The 21,175-nt window shown below is 42.9% G+C and overlaps 1 protein-coding gene across 2 annotated transcripts in view; it reads right to left on the reverse strand.

Moving 5' to 3' along the window:
• PLCE1 (phospholipase C epsilon 1) overlaps nucleotides 1-21,175 on the reverse strand; it is a 677,378-nt gene that overhangs the window by 14,456 nt on the left and 641,747 nt on the right. For both annotated transcript variants that reach the window (XM_082268059.1, XM_082268058.1), the window contains 4 exons: nucleotides 20,337-20,543; nucleotides 17,603-17,770; nucleotides 13,278-13,496; nucleotides 12,524-12,736 (listed from right to left, as the gene is read on the reverse strand). In XM_082268059.1, coding sequence (XP_082124185.1) covers nucleotides 12,557-12,736; nucleotides 13,278-13,496; nucleotides 17,603-17,770; nucleotides 20,337-20,543 — 774 coding nt within the window. In that variant the 3' untranslated portion in view covers nucleotides 12,524-12,556. The remainder of the gene's footprint in view (nucleotides 1-12,523; nucleotides 12,737-13,277; nucleotides 13,497-17,602; nucleotides 17,771-20,336; nucleotides 20,544-21,175) is intronic.

Below are 21,175 nucleotides of genomic sequence, written 5' to 3' on the forward strand. Positions count from 1 at the left end.
GGCTCAAAGCCTATTTTGTAACAAAAAAAAAAAAATCAACCACCCAACCTGCCATAGCCTCTCTGAATACTTTAAAATTCCTGGGTTTTGGGGAGACCAGGCACACCCTATATTGAATTCCATAATGCAGTTATCAGTGTCTAAGTGACCTATCACCTGCCCAGGTCTGACCCTACAGTATCTCACAAAAGTACCCCCCTCGCATTTTTGTAAATATTTTATTATATCTTTTCATGTGACAACACTGAAGAAATGACACTTTGCTACAATGTAAAGTAGTGAGTGTACAGCTTGTATAACCGTGTAAAATTGCTGTTTCCTCAAAATAACAACACACAGCCATTATTGTCTAAACCGCTTTCAACAAAAGTGAGTACACCCCTAAGTAAAAATGTCCAAATTGGGCCCAAACTGTCAATATTTTGTGTGGCCACCATTATTTTCCAGCACTGCCTTAACCCTCTTGGGCATGGAGTTCACCAGAGCTTCACAGGTTGCCACCGGAGTCCTCTTCCAATCCTCCATGATGACATCACAGAGCTGGTGGATGTTAGAGACCTTGCGCTCTTCCACCTTCTGTTTGAGGATGCCCTACAAATGCTCAATAGGGTTTAGGTCTGGAGACATGCTTGGCAAGTCTATCACCTTTACCCTCAGCTTCTTTAGCAAGGCAGTGGTCGTCTTGGAGGTGTGTTTGGGGGTCATTATCATATTGGAATATGCCCTGTGGCCCAGTCCCTGAAGGGAGGGGATCATGCGCTGCTTCAGTATGTCACAGTATATGTTGGCATTAATGATTCCCCAATGAACTGTAGCTCCCTAGTGCCGGCAGCACTCATGCAGCCCCAGACCATGACACTCCAACCACCATGCTTGACTGTAGGCAAGGCACACATCTTTGTACTCCTCACCTGGTTGCCGTCGCACACCCTTGACGCCATCTGAACCAAATAAATTTATCTTGTTCTCATCGGACCACAGGACATGGTTCCAGTAATCCATGTCCTTAGTCACTGTTTGCAGGCTTTCTTGTGCATCATCTTTAGAAGAGGCTTCCTTCTGGGACGACAGCCATGCAGACCAATTTGATGCAGTGTGTGGCATATGGTCTGATCACTGACAGGCTGACCCCCCCACCCCTTCAACCTCTGCAGCAATGCTGGCAGCACTCATACGTTTATTTCCCAAAGACAACCTCTGGATATGACACTGAGCACGTGCACTCAACTTCTTTGGTTGACCATGGTGAGGCCTGTTCTGAGTGGAACCTGTCCTGTTAAACCGCTGTATGGTCTTGGCCACCAAGCTGCAGCTTAGTTTCAGGGTCTTGGCAAACTTCTTATAGCCTAGGCCATCTTTATATAGAGCAAGAATTCTTTTTTTTTCAGATCCTCAGAGAGTTCTTTGCCATGAAGTGCCATGTTGAACCTCCAGTGACCAGTATGAGAGAGTGAGAGCGATAACACCAAATTTAACACATTTGCTCCCCATTCACACCTGAGACCTTGTAACACTAATGAGTCACATGACACTGGGGGAGGGAAAATGGCTAATTGGGCCCAATTTGGAAATTTTCACTTAGGAGTGTACTCACTTTTGTTGCCAGCGATTTAGAAATGAATGGCTGTGTTGAGTTATTTTTAAGGTGACAGAAAATGCACACTGTTATACAAGCTGTGCACTTACTACTTCAGTGTTATCACATTAAAAGATATAATAAAATATTTACAAAAATGCGAGGGGTGTACTCACTTTTGTGAGATACTGTATGTAATTAGCAGCATCAAGTAAGACCTGATTCACACCTTTGCAAGTTGCAGTTTGCATATTCCGGGTGCTTTTTGCATTTTTCAATACACGTTTTGATCCATTGAAGTCTATGGAACCAAAAACCAGTAAAAAAAAGTCCCTGGCCCTTTCCAAAAATATATAGATGTGAACAATACCCATAATTCTCTCAGTAAAGTTTTTTTTTAATTTTTTTAGCAGATTAAAATATTTCATGCCGGTGTCAATTCATTTTTGCTTTAAAGAAAATTTAACCATTTTGTTATTAACAATTTTCCAATCAGTAGGTTATGTTTGCATACCTAAATATTGATTTTGTGGAGTAACTAATCCTTCACATACAAATGCTTATTAAACTCTTACATGCCTATTTCTTATCAGTCATTTTTTTTTACACATTATCTCTCTTTCAGCCTCTATTTTCTGCTCTTTTCATAAACACCTCTTAGCTAAAATCAATTGATATTTTAGTGAAAACTTGTTTGATCACATCTGTTAACTGGCTTATGACAAAGTAAAGAAATGTGCCCCATGTAATAAACCTTTTGTGTACTGAAAAACAGGATTTTTGTACTTACCCTAAAATCTGTTTCATGGAATTTAGAAACGCAGGATTCAGATATTCTGAAACAATTGGATTACATACAAAAACTGCCAGCCAGATAAAGCCCCTCCAACTCCTAGCATGCACCATTTAGTTTTGTAGAAAAGCAGCATTAGGAGTAGCGAGTAGTTTACTAACAAAGAGGGGTTCCACCCATGTCCCTTAATGAACTCCAAGAGGCAGATTTTACATTAAGTACAAAAATCCTGCTTTCTTTCTAGTTCACGAAGGGACACGGGAGTTGGTTATTCTAAGACAACTGGGATTTCCAAAAACATTAATAGGCCCACATAACAAAAGCAATAGAACTGGGGGCTGCCTGAAGCTCAGAAAGTTGCTTTAAGCTGGTATTAGATGGGGCCTGAGCCCTGAACAGCCACCTACAAAAGTGTAGAGAACGTGTGAACAGAAGGCTAGATGGCAGCCTTGCAATGTTGGAGAACAGTTGTCTGATGCTGAAAATCTCAAGAAGCACTTGCAGACTTAGTGGAGTGTGCCTTGACAGAAAAAGGTGGAATCTTGTCCCTCAGTTAATAAGCTTGTACAATGTCTTTCTAAACCTCTGTAAAATGGTGGAGTGAGAAACTGGTTCTCCTTTATAGGAAATAGTCTTTTTATTTAAAGCAGTGGTCCAATATGTAAACCCCACAGCATGAATTAACTCTAGACATTGAAGGAAAATTTCCTTTTGATGTACTGCAGCCAGACAGAGAGACAGAAGAAAATAGGAATAAAGATGACTCTAGACCTCAGCACCTCCCTATTCCTGTGTAGTGTCACATAGGGTTCTTTACCGGACAAAGCTGCCAGTTTAACCACCTCCCACCCGGGCAATTGTACATATACGGCCGGGTGGGAGTCTCGTCCTTCTGAATGGACGTTCCGGAACGTCCTTCAGAAGGAGAGAGATCGCGCCGCCGCGGGCACGCGCAGCGGCGCGATCTCGATGTGCCTGTGTCCCTAGGACACAGAGCAACAAGACTCGGCAGGAGGGCCCTGTGATTGTCCCTCCTGATCACATGACGGCTGTGTCCAATCACAGCCGTCATGTAATGTCAATACAGCCGTTGTAACGGCTTTGATCTCTTCTCCTCCTGACAGATCCTGTCAGTGAGGAGAAGAGCAGAGGATCGATTCTGCAGCCGGGGTGATCAGTGAGTATTTCTAATTACTCACTGTTCACAGGGGGGGGTCTGTGCTGGTAATCAGATGATTGATTACCAGTGCAGCCCTGGGGGGAGGGGGTGCCACTAGAGCCACCAGGGATGCCCACCCATGACCACCAGGGATGCCCACCATGGCCACCAGGGATGGCAAACAGGGCTCAGAGAGCCTGCCAGTGGTGCCCCCCTATTAGTGCTGCCCACCAATGCCATCTATCAGTGCTGCCCACCAGTGCCCGTTATTGCCATCTATCAGTCCCGCCCATTATTGCCCACCAGTGCTGCCTATCAGTGCCCATCAGTGCCCCCCATCAGTGCCACCTATCAGTGCCGCCTATCAGTGCCCATCAGCGCTGCCTATCAGTGCCCACCAATGCTGCATATCAGTGCCACATATCAGTGCCCATCAGTGCTGCATATCAGTGCTACCTATCAGTGCCCATCAGTGCTGCATATCTGTGCCACCCCATCAGTGCCACCCCATCAGTCTCTCCTCATCGGTGCCTGTCAGTGCGGCGTCATTAGTGCTCATCAGTGCAGGAAAAAACGTATCTATTTACAAAATTTTATAACCTAAACAAAAAAACTTTTTTTTTTTTTTTCAAACTTTTCGGTCTTTTTTTATTTGTGCACCAAAAAAGAAAAAACCTGGCGGTGATCAAATACCACCAAAAGAAAGCTCTATTTGTGGGGAAGAAATGACATAAATTTGGTTTAGGTACAGTGTTGCATGACCGCGCAATTGTCATTCAAAATTCAACAGCGCTAAAAGCTGAAAATTGGTCTGGGAAGGAAGGGGGTTTAAGTGCCCAATATTGAGGTGGTTAAACACACACCTCACAGGTGTAAAGGTAACAAGGAAAGCGACTTTGTGGGTGAGTTTTTATCTTACAAACCATTTCTGCTATCTCTTTAACTTAAAAAAGGTTACCACAACTCTACTTTCTTCCTAGGACATATCAAATTTTTGTATGATCGCATCAATATGGCCGTAGAGACGAGGGGGGACCTACTGCACATGCTTTGGTGTTGTACCAAGCTATTTTGGTATTGGCCTGGCACAGTGGACTTATTTTGGTGTTCCGTTCCTATTACCCCTCTCACTTGTATCTTGGGTTGGCTGGAATTTCCAGGAGAGAACACCTTGTTGACTATTGCCATAAGCTGAGTGTTATTTATAGCCATGACGTGGTCGTCACCCTCATCTTGGATAGGATAGCAGAATCTTGGATTAAGGAGGTTAATTCCACCTTCTGTTTATAAAAACAGACTTATCAGCAAGGGGACTGACAACAAAAATTTGAAAAAATGGAGGGAACATGGCTGGACACACCTACTGTAGCACCAGTGGAACTGGTACAGGATAGACTCTTATCCTAATGCACCTATTCAGGGCTTGACAAATTTGCCTGAAATCTAGGATCCAGCTAAAAAAGTGAGGAGCCAGTTTTTTTTTCTTTTTTTAAACTAACAACCAAGCTTTATTTAATAAAACGGATACTAAATTTACACATAAATACGACTAGAACCCCACTCTCCTCTATAGCGCAATTGGATGGAAACAGACTGTCTGTCTCTTTCCATCCGATGCCATCTGATCCGATCCACGGGATGGATAGAAAATAGAACCACCATCCGTCGGTTTTTGTCGGACAGGATCAGATGGTGGCAGATTACTGCTCCATAGAGGAGAATTAAGGGTCCGATCAGGTCTGCCTGAAAAACTGACAGGCGGACCTGATCAGACAGCCCGTGTGAAAGGGGCCTTCGGCTGTGGCATGGCGATGAGGAAAAAAAAAGATTATATATATATATATATATATAATTTTTTTTTAATAATAATAATTGAAAAAAAAAGAACATTTTTATTTTTTAATAATTAAAAAAAAAAAGAAAAAATGATTATTTTTTTTTTTTTAATTTAAAAAATAAATTAATAATAATACCCACACTCCCTGTCCACTCTCCTTTAAGCAAAGGTAACTGGACAGGGGGATGAAGCCTGCAAAAACTTCCCTCTCATCTCCTCTTGGGAAGGAGATGAGAATGCATTGAGAACAGGCAGTGGAAAGTCATAACTCCCGGCCACCACAAGAGGGCGCCAGTTCCCCATTGGAAGCCTCTCTCATCTCACAGAAGAAGGCCGAAAAGCCAGGGCCTCAATTTTCGGACGGCGGGGAAGTCCGTACACTCAGGAGGAGGTGGGGGGCGCAAAAGGGACAGGACACCTCCTGCAGGGGACCCCAGGTGCCAGGTCGCTAATTCTAGTCGCAAATGCGACCTGGCGCCCGGGGTTTGTCGAGCCCTGCACCTATTTTCACTGATTTCTATAAGCATCCCTTGCCTTGTTTATACTTGTGGACCCATCATTTCTGAGAGTGAAAAAGTCATTACCCTGGTGTTCCATATTACGTTATATGGTGATGTTTAATATGAGTACATGGCTGTTTTTCTCTGTTCCCTTAGCGCCGGTTCACACTACCGCGACGCTACTTCCCGGGCGACCTCCGAGATCGCGGTGCGAGCAGCGCGCCGCGACCTCGGAGCGGCCGCCACGGACTTCATAACATTGAAGTTTATGGCGGTCGCCTCCTGGTCGCCCCAAAGAAGCTCCGGACCCTTTTTCTAGGTCGGAGCGACTTGTGTCGCTCCTATTAGAACGGGTCCGCAGCTTCCCTATGGGAGGCGACCTGTGAGGCGACCAGGTCGCCTCACAGGTCGCCCTAGTGTGAACCGAGGCTAACACTTCCCCTTTCCTTCCTCCCCCTCTGTCTCACCTTTTGTTTATTTGTTATCATTTATTTTGGCACACTAAATTCGTATTGTACAATAATTGCACTGTTCAATTTTGTAGAGGGCTCATACCTTGTCATACCCTATTATGTACCTTTCTCTGTAAATGTGAAAACATTCTGTAATAAAAACTATCTGGAAAAAAAACTTTGCAGGTGAGAGTAGAAAGGAAGATATACCGAATGGGTTTGAAAAAGGGGTCTTTGATGAGGAATCGAGGGAACCAAATCCATATCCCATTCGTGGGTCTTAAGTGCCTGTGCAGGAGGAAACTACATGAGAGAAATCCTGTCCAAAAGCCAATGAATGGGAGACTATCAGTTTTTGGAATAAGATTGCAAGGTCCAAGATTTGCTTCTTGATGATACTTCTATCATAGAGTCACTGCATCTGAAGATAAACCTGTCCAGTTTGTTGTTCAATCTGAAGGCCAGGGGGTCCACTTCCTGCATTCCCCATCTGTGACACAGGTCCTGAAACACTTCCACATATATGGATCATCCTCCTGAGTCCAGGTGTTACTGGCTGAGGTAGTCTGTCTGCTAATTGTTCATGCCTGGAACATGCAGTTCTGCCCAGGCTAGAATTTTACAACCACTCTTACCACAGCAACACCTGGTTCCCCCCTGATTGTTCTGCACCTCTGCTGTATCATTGTCTGACTGGATCCTGATTGGCTAACCCTCCAGTCTGGGTGCATTGTACGGACAACCAAATCACTCGGAGCTCCAGAATGTTGATAGAGACAAAGACTTTCAGCAACTAAGTCCTCTGCACCAACAATGTGTCTAAGGCTCCTCCCCTGCACTTCAGGCTAGCATACGTTGTTAGAAACTTCCAAGACAAGAGGATAAAGGATTCCACCAAATCCAGAGCTGGATTTCTGAGCTACCAGACCAGAGATAACCTGGCCTTTGGTGTCAGGAGAATTAGTTTGTCTAGAGACTGAACTGATATGTTCCACAATGACATAATATTGCATTGTAGGGGTCTGGAGAGGAACTGTCTTGAAGTAGGCTACCACAAGTCTAGAACTTTAATGCAGAATTGCAAAGCTGGATGGCTCCTGTACTGTAGAATCCAAGTCTGGTAGCAAATATCCAGAAATTTTTCTTGGGGAAGGAAAAAACTCTGGCTTGGGCTTTGTCTAGGATAAACAGGTAGTGGATATGATGAGCGCTACAGAGGGTAAATTGCCAGTGGGTGACACAAAGCTACCTGATGCCATACACACTGTCTGCCATCTGCCCTTAACAGTGAAAACCGGGATTCATCCGTGAAGAGAACACCTCTCCAAAGTGCCAGACGCCATTGAATGTCAGCATTTGCCCACTCAAATTGGTTACGACGACGAACTGCAGTCAGGTCGAGACCACGATGAGGATGATGACCATGCAGAGGAGCTTCCCTGAGATGATTTTTGACAGTTAATTTATGTCATACTGCTGCTTTCTCTGCCTATGTCTAGGATGAGACCCAGATATTTCAAGCGATGTGTCGGTTCCAACATTGACTTCTAAAGATTCAGGATCCAACTGAATCTCTTTAAGGTTTGGACTGTTTGCATCACATTGGCTGTCAGTATTTTTGCCAACTGTTCCCTTAGTATATGATTGTCCAAGTATCACATTAGGTATACCCCAGGAGTGTAGTAAGACTAGCTAGCATGGGTACCAATGCCTTGGTTAGCACCCGTGGTGCGGAACATAGGTGAAATGGTCGGGCTACAAACTGATAGTGCTGTTCTCCCACAGCAAACCGAGATAGCAATTGATGTTCTGGAAAGATGGGGATATGTAAATATGTCCACAGAGGCTAGTAAGTCTTCCTGATGGTTGGGGGCTATGACAGAACTGGTGGATTCCAGACAAAATTTTAGGACTCACATTTAAAGCTTTTAGATCCAAAACAGGTCGAATCCCCCTTTTTGGTTTTGGAACAGTGAAAAGGTAGGAGTAAACATTTTTAAACCTTTTTTGCTGTAACAATGGCAATACCTTCTTTAGTGGCAAACAATGGCAAAGAAGATCTGTAAAAGCAACATTGAGGTCTGTGAGTCTGTGCAGAGACACAGGCAGGTGGGACAACATGAAGTGGGGAAGGTGCAAAAATCAGAACACTGGCTTGTAGCCCCTGGAAATCACACCTCTTACCCAGGCGGCCGAGATGCTTTCTGACCAGATATCCACAAAGGCCAAAAGAAATTCCCCCACTTTGGAAGATGGGGGCACCTCTTCATGCTGAAGAGGACATGTCTGCAGACCTGGGAGATTTAGGGACTTGTGATTGAAGTAGACTAGATTTGGCATTGGCGGTTGAAGCTGGGGAGTAATGAAATGATGCTCTTCTTGGCATCAGAGGCCAAGTCTTCTCAGTTTTTGGCTTAAGATTTTTTAGCTGTGGAAATTAGTAATTTTACCCCCAGTGAATTCATCTATGAGCGTAGGAAGCGTTAAGAGCCAAGAATTAAAAGGCAAGATTTTTTTTATTTACATTGGTGTTTCACATACCATATCAGCCAATGAGTTCTTCACAGATTCACAGATAGAAGAATTATTTAGAAAAATCAGATACACAATGTTGACCGTGTACGTATTAGTTTGGGGCTGACATAAGCCATAGGTGCTTCAAAATATGAATTGTAGCTGCATCCTGTGATTTAGGTTTGGGTCATTCCCCTAAATTATGACAGAGTGAGATTACGGCTATGACATAGTTGCAAAGCAGGACCTGCTAGTGAAAAATGGGGTTGTTGACTTACTGTAAAATTCATTTCTCTGATGTTTATTTACGGACACAGCTCCTGGTATTCATAACTATTGGGTTATACTGCCCCCCTACAGGAGTAGGACACTAAGCAGAAAAAAATTCTGGCTACATCCATGGGCAGTCCCAATGGGGTATACTCCCTCTCTCTGCTATAACCACTCAATTTTGTAACAAGCAGTGTCAGCAGAATGATAACTCTGCAGAGGGGTGGGTGCTCTGTCCGTCAATGAACATCCGAGACATTGGTTTTACTATAAATCAAAAATCCAATTTTCTCGTTCGATCATTGACAGACACAGCTCCTGGTATTCATAACAATTGGGACGTCCCAAAGCAGTGTTAAACATGAAGGGTGGGAACAACCAAAAAATTCCCATGGCTAAACATTAGCCAACCAGGCAACAGGGGCTCAACCAAACAACCGGAGCCCACCTGAAAAAAACAATACACCTTCAATGAGGTTTAGGTCCTCTTAAACAGCAGCCTGCAAAACCTTGCAGCCAAAGGAAACATCTGCAGATGCCAACACATCCACTTTATAAAACTTTGTAAAAGTGTGCACCGACAACCAGGTGGCCGCCTTGCAAACCTGTGTCACTGACGCCTGATGACGGAAGGCCCGGGAGGCACTAAGCTCCCTAGTGGAGTGCGCCTTGACAGGGAAAGGATGAACCTGGCTCCTGATGGAATAGGCCTGAACCACCGTCTGTCTGATCCATCTGGAAATGGTTGCAGAAGAAGCAGACAACCCTTTTCTAGGTCCATCCGTGGGCACAAAAAGAGAGTCTGACTTCCTGAAAGACTCCATAGCTGCCAGGTACACCCTAATTGCCCGGACAACATCCAAGGCATGCAAGGCAATTTCCTTCAGATGTTTAGTCTTGGGACAGAGGGAAGGCAACACAATGTCTTAATTCAAATAAAAATCAGTGGACACCTTTGGAAGGAACGACGGATAGGGGCGAAGAACCACCTTATCCCTTTGAATCACCAGGTAAGGTGAATGAGAGGATAACACCACCAGTTCCAGCACCCTGCACGCAGAAGTGATAGCCACTAAAAAGGCCACCTTCTGAGACAATGTAAGCAAGGGAATCTCCAGAATATTTTCAAAAGAAGGCTTCTGCAGAGCTAAAAGAACCAAAAAAGGATCCCAAAGCGGCAACAAAGCATGCATTGGAGGAACCAAATGTCAGACACCCTGAAGAAAAGTACGCACCAGGGAGTGTGTGGCCAAATGTTGTTGGAAGAAGACCGTCAAAGCCAACACCTGGCCCTTAATGGTACTCAAGGCCAATTTCTGTTCAACCCCCCGTTGGGGGTTGAACAAGGCTAGCACCGGGGCTAACACTTTTGTGAAGACCCGAGGAGCATAGGCGAGACCAAAGGGTAACACCATAAACTGATGATGCTCCTCACCCACAGCAAAGTGAAGAAAACGCTGGTGACTGGCACATATTGGAATGTGAAGGTAGGCATCCATGATATTGATAGAGGCGAGATAATCCCCCTGACGCAGGGATGCCACCACCGTGCAAATGGACTCCATTCTAAACTTCTGTACCTGCACAAAGCAGTTAAGAGCCGTGAGGTCCAGGATTGGACGCACTTTGCCTTCCTTCCTGGGGACTGTGAACAGGTTTGAGTAAAACCCCTGAAAACATTCCAAAGTCAGAACTAGAACAAACACCCCTTGAAGGAACAGGTCTTCTACCTCCCCAAACAGACCCTAAAAGCAGTCTGGGGACAGGCGCAAGTTGGAAGGAAAAAACATTCCTGGGGGACAAGAGCGAAACTAGATCTTGTGGCCGGACCGAATGACTTTGTGGACCCACTTGTCTTGCACTAAGGAAGTCCACGGGCCTGGAAACCAGGGAGGACGTCCAACCACCCCCGAGTACGGATGAGGGCGCATCTTCATGCTGAAGGAGCCTTGTCCACAGGACCGGAGAAGCCTGTTCTTGGCTTGCCAGACCAGGTTCGTTTGGATCCTCCTGAAGACACCCTGAAAGGCTTCGAGCCCTTGTCAGTCGACCCTGAGGAAAAACTTCTTATGAGCTGAGAAGGAAGGCCCACGTCTAAGACGAGGTTCCTTGCCCTCAGTAGCCTGCGGAAGAAAAGTACTCTTACCCCCTTTGAGACCTTCAATAATGTCACCCAGGGTAGCTCCAAACAGGCGATCTCCTTGGAAAGTGGGTATAGGATGCTAAGAAGGACTTTGAGGAGTGTATGCATGCCAAAGAGTGTATGCAGGAAACAACAATCCAGGTTTTCTGGGTTAGATCCCCGAGGATGAATACAGCAGGCCACCTAAGAACTGTTAGTGGATCATGAGCTAGAGAGGCCCGATGCAGTGGGATTGCTACCCTTGCACTTGGGATCAGATATGTTGCATTGTTTAGTAGAGGAAACCTAAATGGGAGCACCAAATAAAAAACGTGGGTGCTCACAAATGAGCTAACAGCAGGAGAGGTTCAAATGGTTAGAGGTTAAAGGTCACTGTAGCAGCAGCAAGTACTAACCAAGGTAAAACTGTGTGTCTCTTGCAAACAGGAGTGATGACTGGAAGGTGCTACCTATCCCTGAAATGCGGTACCAGAATGTAAAGTGGACATACATGTCACTGCGGCTAGTCACACAGCATGTAATTCCTCAGCATGTTAATCCTTTCCATGGAAACCAGTGGAAAAAGGGGTTAATAATGGCACTTAGCAGTTTCAATGAATCTAATAGCTCCCACTGTAAGTACCACATTGTCTACCTATTGAAGAGTCTTTAGAGACTTTGTGGCAGCAGAGGCTGTGCCATCGGTTTGGACTTGGAAAGCACTCTGTGGCTAAATAACATGGTACACACAGAGGTCTGAAATGCGCCAAAAACAGAGCCCAGTGCCCAAAGGTCACATTCCCTGCAATTTTTGGTCCAGTGGGGTCCAGGTATGTTCTCCACAGATGATTTAAATAATTGCATAAAGAGCCCAGCTCAGCAGGAGGTAAATGAAATCTCGATTAAAGAAGAAAATAAATCCCAATATAGAGTAAATGGTTAAACAAAAGGTTAAACTTTTTTCATCCTAAGACATTAGCAAAAGACTGAAGCATGTTATGTTGGAAGTGGGTGGGGTATACCTTGCTGACCAACATTTTGTTTTGTTTGCCAATGTCAAATTCATCCTGCAAGTGGCGGTATCACCCAATTGTTTCAGAATGACTGAATTTTGTGTCCCTTAATGAACAAGAAAGAAATGTAATTTTTAATTGAAACATTTGACAAACTGGGTTAAACTGTGTTACCTTTTAGTGAACTGACACCATAGTTAGTAGCCCATCCATACAGTCAAATTAATAAGTAACAAAATCAAACTGGAGAGAAGGAATTAGAAAAGGAACAGATAAAACACCCATACCTGCAAGGAATATGATGCACACATATATAGTTGCTATTCACTGAAGTCATTGAAGGACAAACTGCATGCAGGTTTTTCATCTTTATTCTGGGTACCTTCTGGTGACACGATCTGAGGTGACAGTGTGAAGTTCCGAGACTGTCGGCTTGACTTTGCTAGTTTCTTCAGTTCACTAGCAATTGAAATACCTTTTTTCTTATCATCTCGTGCTGCCTGCAAAGAAACATCTGTATGTTAGACTCTCAGTGATTGTAATTACTGTGTCTCAGCTCCAGCGGGGTACGAAACATAATGTGCATTTTCAGAAGAGATTATTTTTTTACAAATGGTTCAAATATTTCGAATATGTGGTTCTTCCTATTTGAGGCTGTTCAAAATTAAAAATGGGAAAGACAAAACAAAGTTACCATACTGTGAAGTAAGCAAGTTATTTTGGTCTTCCGGGGGCACCAGTAAACAATTCAACCTTCAGGAAGTTATATTTGACACAGTAATACAATCTTTAAATAACACACAAGGTTGTGACAAGGCAAAGCAGGTGCTTGGCAGGTTGCATGTGAAATGTACTAGACTGCAGAGCAGACATATAATCCTATAAAAGATGACCTACCGGAAATGATACAGACATCCTCTGTGAAATGTAAGAAGGTGTTAAAATTCCAGTAAGCCTCAGCTAAAGCCACTGGAGAGGATGTCTCTTGTACGCATACTTCCACAAAGTGTCATGCATATTCGCTGCAGCTGATTACTATACCTGAACCTGCTCCTTTAATTTCAGAATGAATTTTCCAGCTCCTTTCCATTTGCTTTGTGCCTGGTAAACACACTCCTGGTCCAAGAGGACCCTCTGAGATGTTTTGGGAGTTGATGACTTTTTGTTGGACGTTTCTTTTGTCACTTCCTCAAGCAGTACATAGTCATTTGGGTTTGGATTGTTCAAAATGCTGTATGAGTATTTGGCTTTGCTGAGGGCCTAGAGCACAGAAACAGACAACAAATTCATATTTTTACATAGGTACATGTTTAGGATTAAACATGACACATGTCCATTGAGCTTAAAGTACAACTAAAGGCAAAACTTTTATTTTTTTTTATTTTATTTTTTTTTAATTTTGGATGACGTGGTGAGGGATTGGAACACCTTTCAGGTTTTTTATTCCTGTCTGTGTCCCAATTAGGGAGATTTACCCTATTTGTCACAGAAAGTGAAAACAAAAACTACATTTTGGGTTGTCCCCAGAACAGTAAAATAGGGGAAATCATCCAATGGGGACACTAGTTCTGGAGACAATTGGGGAATCCCAGAGAAAATAACAATTTTGCCTTTAGTTCTACTTTAACCGAAAAAAACTAATGATAAAACTTGCATGCACAGAACCCAAAACCTACAGTTTATCCAGAGGAACACCTATAATTGCCAAAATTGGGAGGGGGATAGGAATAGGGAACAGGCAGCACCCGCTTTCATACCAGACCTCCCCATTATTCAAACCTTTCACTTTCTGATCTCCATTTAATCTATCCTATCAACCCCCCCCGTCTCCCTCCCCCCCCCCGTGATGGAGCCTAGTAATGTCATCACTATTCCCTGCTCGGTATTTGAGGCAGAGTATACCTTATTTTAGGAGGCAGTGATCCCGATCTCTGGGAGATGAATAGTTATTACATGATGATCACTTTTTATCCTTTGTGAGTTTACAGTGCCTTGCAAAAGTATTCACCCCCCTTGGCAGTTTTCGTGTTTTAATGCCTCACAACCTGGAATTAACATGGATTGTTTGAGGATTTGCATTATTTAATTTGCAAAACATGCCCACAACTTTGAAGATGTTTTTTTTTTATTGTGAAGCATACAACAAATAGAACAAAATAACAGAACAAGTCAATGTGCATAACTATTCACCCCCCCCTAAGGTCAATACTTTGTAGAGCCACCTTTTGCGGCAATCACAGCTCCAAGTTGCTTTGGATAAGTCTCTGAGCTTGCCACATCTTACCACAGTGATTTTTGCCCATTCCTCCTTTGCTCCAGCTCCTTCAAGTGGGATGGTTTGCGCTTGTGAACGGCAATCTTTAAGTCTGACCACAGATTTTCTATTGGATTGAGATCTGGGCTTTAACAAGGCCATTCCAACACATTTACATGTTTCCCCTTAAACCACTCAAGTGTTGCTTTAGCAGTGTGTTTGGGGTCATTGTCCTGCTGGAAGGTGAACCTCCGTCCCAGCCTCAAATCACGCACAGAGTGGTACAGGTTTTGCTCAAGAATATCCCTGTATTTAGCACCATCCATCTTTCCCTCAATTCTGACCAGTTTCCCAGTCCCAACTGCTGAAAAACATCCCTACAGCATGATGCTGCCACCACCATGTTTCACTGTGGGGATGGTGTTCTTTGAGTGATGTGATGTGTTGGGTTTGCGCCAGACATAGCGTTTTCTTTGATGGGCGAAAAGTTAAATTTTAGTCTCATCAGACCAGAGCAACTGCCTCCATACATTTTGGGAGTCTCCCACATGCCTTTTTGCAAACTCAAAACATGCCATTTTGTTTTTTGCTGAAAGTAATGGCTTTCTTCTGGCCACTCTGCCATAAAGCCCAACTCTTTGGAGCGTACGGCTTATTGTCGTCCTATGTACAGATACTCCAGTCTCTGCTGTGGAACTCTGGGGTTCCTCCAAGGTTACCTTTGGTCTCTGTGCTGCCTCTCTCATTAATGCCCTCCTTGCCCGGTCTGTGAGTTTTGTTGGGCAGCCGTCTCTTGGCTGGTTTGCTGCTGTGCCATGTTCTTTCCATTTGGTTATGATAGATTTGATGGTGCTCCTGGGGATCATCAAATATTTGGATATTTTTTTATAACCTAACCCTGACTTGAACTTCTCAACAACATTGTCCCTTACTTGTTTGGAGAGTTCCTTGGTCTTCATGGCAGTGTTTGGTTAGTGGTGCCTCTTGCTTAGGTGTTGCAGCCTCTGGGGCCTTTAAAAAAAGGTGTGTATATGTAATGACAGAGTCATGTGACACTTAGATTTCACCCAGGTGGACATCATTTTACTAATTATGTGACTTCTGAAGGTAATTGGTTGCACCAGAGCTTTTTATGGGCTTCATAACAAAGGGGGAGAATACATACGCACATGACAATTTTCTGTTTTCTATTTCTAAAAAATAGTTTTATGTATATATTTTTGTTATTTCACTTAGCCAACTTAGACTATTGTGTTCTGATCCATCACATAAAATTCAGATTAACAAAACATTGAAATTAAGGCTGTAATGTAACAAAATAGGTAAAAAGTCAAAGGGGTGAATACTTTTGCAAGGCACTGTATCTGTTGCTTTCATTCTGAATTGTTTAAATGGAGAGCATTAGATATACTTTTATATAATTTTATTGCCTTGAGACACATTGCTGCATTCATTGCAAATATCTTTGGAAGCTTTTGGAGGAGAGGTATGAAGTAAAATGTGACTTTAGACGCAGAGGATTACCCTGGCTGGATAATATGTTATTGCCTATTTAGACCTCTTTTATACTGGAGGTTCTTTCAGAGGTGAGCAGCCCAACATGCAATGTTTCACAGTGGTGCTTTGGTAGAGGTGTTTCTGCACTTCTAATGGGATATTTTGATGAACTTTATGTGTTTTAACACCTGTTTTTGGTTCATTTACACAGTTAGGCACATAATATTGGCTGGAAGTACAGTATATTTAAGTGTGGTTCTGCACATTTATAAATTCATATTTAGATTTGAGTGATAAACAGGAGGTGTGAGCCGGCTTCACTTCGGACACTTAAATCGTTTTTTCTTTAATATGCTGACACATTTTCACTGTATTGTATACTAGTTCTGGGTAACTCCCTCTTCTTAGCAATGTTTATGCTGTTCCCTTAATCATTCCATTGGAATATAAATTACTGTTTGAATTTGCTTCCTATCGTTGCAAATCTCCCTATAAAGGATAATTTTCAAGGGAGAATATGTTTCTTTCCCCAAAGCTGAGGTTTTCTGTGTCCCTAATAAGTTTAGTTGACCTTCTCTGCACTTACAACAGTTCCATAATATCCTTTTTGTCAACTGGTGCCCAAACAATTGTGATTGTAAAGTCTAATTATTTTTTTCCTAAAAAAATAACAAACGTTATGCTTACCTGCTCTTTTGCAGTGGATTTGCACAGATCAGCCCGGATCCTCCTCTTCTCGGGTCCCTCTTATGTGATCCTGGCCCCTCCATCCTGTTCAGTGCCCCCAGAGCAAGCAGCTTGCTATGGGGGCACCCGAGCTGAGTCACAGCTCCCTGTGTCCATTCAGACATGGGGCCCTGACCCCGCCCACCCCCTCTCTCTCTTGATTGGCTAGCTGACTTTGATTGACAGCAGCGGCAGCCAATGATGTCGCTATGTTCCAGCCAATCAGGAGGGAGAATCTAGGAAGGCTGAGACACTCTTGGACATCGCTGGACAGAGAGGGACCTCAGGTAAGTGTTAGGGGGGGGGCTGCTGCACACAGAAGGCGTTTTATCCTAATGCCTTCTGACTTTACAACTCCTTTAGTTTTTAGCTTGCTCAATTAGGTGTATGTACAGTATATGCCATTTCTTTCTCTAACATATTCTGCTTCCTGAACTACTAAGTAATCCAGTGACACCTGTAATCATGTTTTTTACATTTTTATAATGAAAACACAAAGACACATGTGCGTTTAGTGGCAAGATGTCCCAGATAGACATCTACCACAGCATTCTATGTACATACAGTGCTGGCAAATCACTGCATTCATTAATCTGGCCATGCTCTTTCACAGTACACCACATGTAATGGTGGATATTTGAACTAAACCTTTGTCTACAATGATTTAAACCAATGCTCCTGGTTTACAGTGTGCAGGTGCAGTTAACAGCACTGCAGTATTGCTATTCACATACGCTTCAACTCTTTCTGACAGGCAAATGGTAATAAATTACGTACACAGAAGGATTATTTATGTTAATAAACTGCTGGCAGATGTTGAATACAATTATAATAAAGAAGAAAAGCTGGGTGTGTATAGCACTGAAACTGCAAGAAACAGTCCTATTACCTGCTGAATAACATCCTGTGCTGTGCTGAATCTTAAAGCTCGTATAACAGTGCGTGGCTGTTCAGGAGAGACATCATGTACCTGGACAAAAAAACTCTCATCATCAGAACTGACAGACAGCTCCTTCTCTTCCTTTTCCTCCACAATCACATTTCTTTCATTCAGATTCTAAAGCAAGAGTACAAGAACATAATAAAGCATCAGCACTACTGTCAGCTGCCATAAGAAAAAACACCATACTTGTGAAATATGTGCACTCTTTAGCAGTGGCTGTGTGCATACAAACTCGTCTGATCACAACTGACTGGGTCAGGGGAAGATCACTTGGAGTCTGTAATTAACTTAAGGAAATACCGGTTTTCATTTTTATGAGACATATACTGTAGATCTACCTCATGGCATCTCAGACTGTTCATTAACAATTGCATATTTACCACTAAGACACAAGCTTCAGTTACCATATCAAAAATAACAAATAAAAATTGAAAACCTAATACTTGGTGCATTATGGTATACACAGACCATTCACATGTCCCCATCTCAAAGGCATTTATAGTTTAATGTCTCCACCACAGTCATACAGTGACAGACTCTAAGGCAGGCCATATATTCTCACTCAATTCCCCCATCAACACTGCTTTCACCTGGGGGGGGGGGGGGGGGGAGGGACCGGGGAGCCATCCCTGCCAAGAGAACACAATGATTATTGCTAGGACTATAGATGCTGGCAATAGTGGCATGCTAATGCTGGTTGTACCCAAGTGGGTCGATGTATTGACTTGGGTACAATCAGCCTGCCCATAGATGGACTGAATCTTGGCCGAGAATCAATCTATCTATGGCAAGCTTAATTTAACCTCTAACCAGGGGTAAATTTACACAAAAACAGAAAGAACGCCAGCGCTTCAAGTAGATAACATCCCAGGGGAATACTAAACCCAAAACCCTCTCATCATCTGCTAAGTATCCAAGGTGCTATTTGGCAAATCAGAATTTGCTTCACACTACGTGTCTGAAGAGGATATCAAACAAAATGACCATGGTAGGAACCCATGACAGAACCAGATCAGTGGCTGGTGGAAGTATAGTAAATTTATATTCTTCCCAGTTTAATAGAATACATTGCTATACCTTTTACAACTTGTTTTATAACATGACATTTACCATTTCAGCTCTTGTAACTGGCGTCACCATATAATTTTCTATGTAATCTGTATCTATGAAAATTTGGAGTGGAATTTTTGCCCAAAAATTTTTAAATCTGCATTTTTGGCAAAAACTGTTTAAATCTTCCAGGAGACTGAAGGTCCGGTATGTCCTTTGGGTGACCTCTTCGATATGGAGTACATCATGTTATTTTTTTTTTTTTTTATCCCCCTATCCCCATCTTGTTTACTTCTCTGCCACTGATTTCTCCCTACCTCCCCCCTCCACTATCCCTCTATGGCCCCGTTCACACTGGGGCGATCCGACTTGGGGGGGCGACCTCCAATGTAACGGTGCGAGCAGCGCGCCGCAACGTCGGAGCGGCCGGCACGGACTTCATAACATTGAAGTCTATGACGGTCGCTCCGGGTCGCCCCAAAGAAGTTCCGGACCCTTTTTCTAAGTCGGAGCGACTTGTGTCGCTCCTATTAGAACGGGTCCGCAGCTTCACCATGGAAGGCGACCTACGGCGATCTGTGAGGCAACCAGGTCGCCTCACAGGTCGCCCCAGTTCTTTCTAGTACACCTAGCACCTCTGCTTGGTCTACAATCTAGACTCCTTTGCTTTACATATAAATAGGTAATAACCTCTGGGAATCTGACAATCAAAACTTTCGCTTATCCTGTACTTTAATAACATTTGATATACTTATTAGTCTGTTTATGTTAGCTGCATAGTGTCTGTGGTCCACTTCAATCAATTTGATGTAATAGGGTATTGTTTTGCATTGTTGTGTCAATTTCCTTGACAATTAAAATAAAGAATTGAAAAAAAAAACACTATTTTAATGTTCATACACATTTCCTAAGAATCAAATATCTGCTTTATTTTTTCTATCCTGCCGTAGAAATGTGCCTGGAAGCAAAAGGCAATACAGACACTTGCTTTTATTTCATTATGAACACTGTTCAATTAGCTAAATCCACACTTTAAATACACACAGTGCAGCTGTTTTAACTGTCAAAAATCTATAATTCTGTTTAACTATCAGAGAACCTGCCAGGCAGCACATCCAGGTAATTATTCTCCCCACAGAATATGCTGGAATTATACAATACAGCCCAGTAACCCCAGTCTGTGACTAATTATTTAGGGATGCAAGCATGTTCACATATTGATCCAACAGCACTGTGCAAAGCAATACGACCCTGTCTGATTGTCTGACTGCTGATAATATCTCTACCTACCAACATGAGGGGAATTACACGCAGCAAATATAAACCAAAATCAAGAAATTCAAGAATAGTACTAGTTGTATGGAAAAATACAATACAATACAAATCTCAATAAATGCATAACCAGTCAACAGTAAATGCCTCCAAACATGCTTAGGACAAACAGACGTTTGGGATGTTTTGTAAAAATACAAAATGTAGAATAAAAAATGGGCAGACTCGGACTACTCAGACTTTTCTCTGTCGTCACTTTTCTATGTTTCTATAACTGAATTATCTAATGTTTTTCACATCTGACAAAAGATTGCTTAAGAAAATAAAGTTATTTTTTCTGTTATTGAACTAGGCATACTTCTTCTTGAGTTTTAAGAATGATCCTTCCCACATAGCCTTCTTCTGGGAACCAACTGTTTAGAATTTGCAGGATGTCTTCTTCGGGGCCAATCGCTCTTTGGAATGGAGGTTTTTTACACTCATTTTTGTCCTTTGATATAAAACATTTTTCTTCCATCAAGAAATAGTCAGTGCTTGCTTCATGTCTTTTTATGGATGACAAAATCTGCAGGGAAAAAAAATCAAAAGCAAAGCGTATTTATTAAGCTCATACTTTCCAGCAGGGTTGTATAAAAATGATGCACCCCAAAAGATTGCGTGACAGGACCAGGAAATCATGTTGTCCAGAAGTTCTAGATCACCAGTGAATTCCTTTCCATAAACCCAGGCGTGCACCTCCATAGCCTTAAACTTAAAGTGGTTGTAAACCTTAAACATTAAATATGAACAAAGAATATCCATTCACAGTGTGTACTTGTCTCAATCCAGAGCACTATAAGTGTAATTTCTGTCTGCTGCTTCGTTCCTCTGCTATCAGCATAAATCACTTCTGAAGAGTTTTCCTGACACCAGGAGTAAAATGGTGACAGGGGAGGGATCTCCAGCTAATTGACAGCCTCAGCTCTCTTCCTGTAAGCTGTGTGAAGGGGGTTTGTCCCTCTCTTCCAGTCAGCTCTCAGACAGTGCTCTACTCACTGAGATCTGCAGAGTGTAACTTCAGTTTTCACCCCATTTTTTTCTGAACTCTCATACAAGCTTTATAATTCAGCAGTTTGGACAGATGTAGAGAAGAGAGGGCTGAGGGTAGACAGGTAGGAGGATTTGTTTAATTTCTGTGTATCACCTGAGGCCAGTCAC

Source organism: Pelophylax lessonae (assembly GCF_965119305.1).
Source record: "Pelophylax lessonae genome assembly, chromosome: 9".
Classification (NCBI taxonomy): domain Eukaryota; kingdom Metazoa; phylum Chordata; class Amphibia; order Anura; family Ranidae; genus Pelophylax; species Pelophylax lessonae.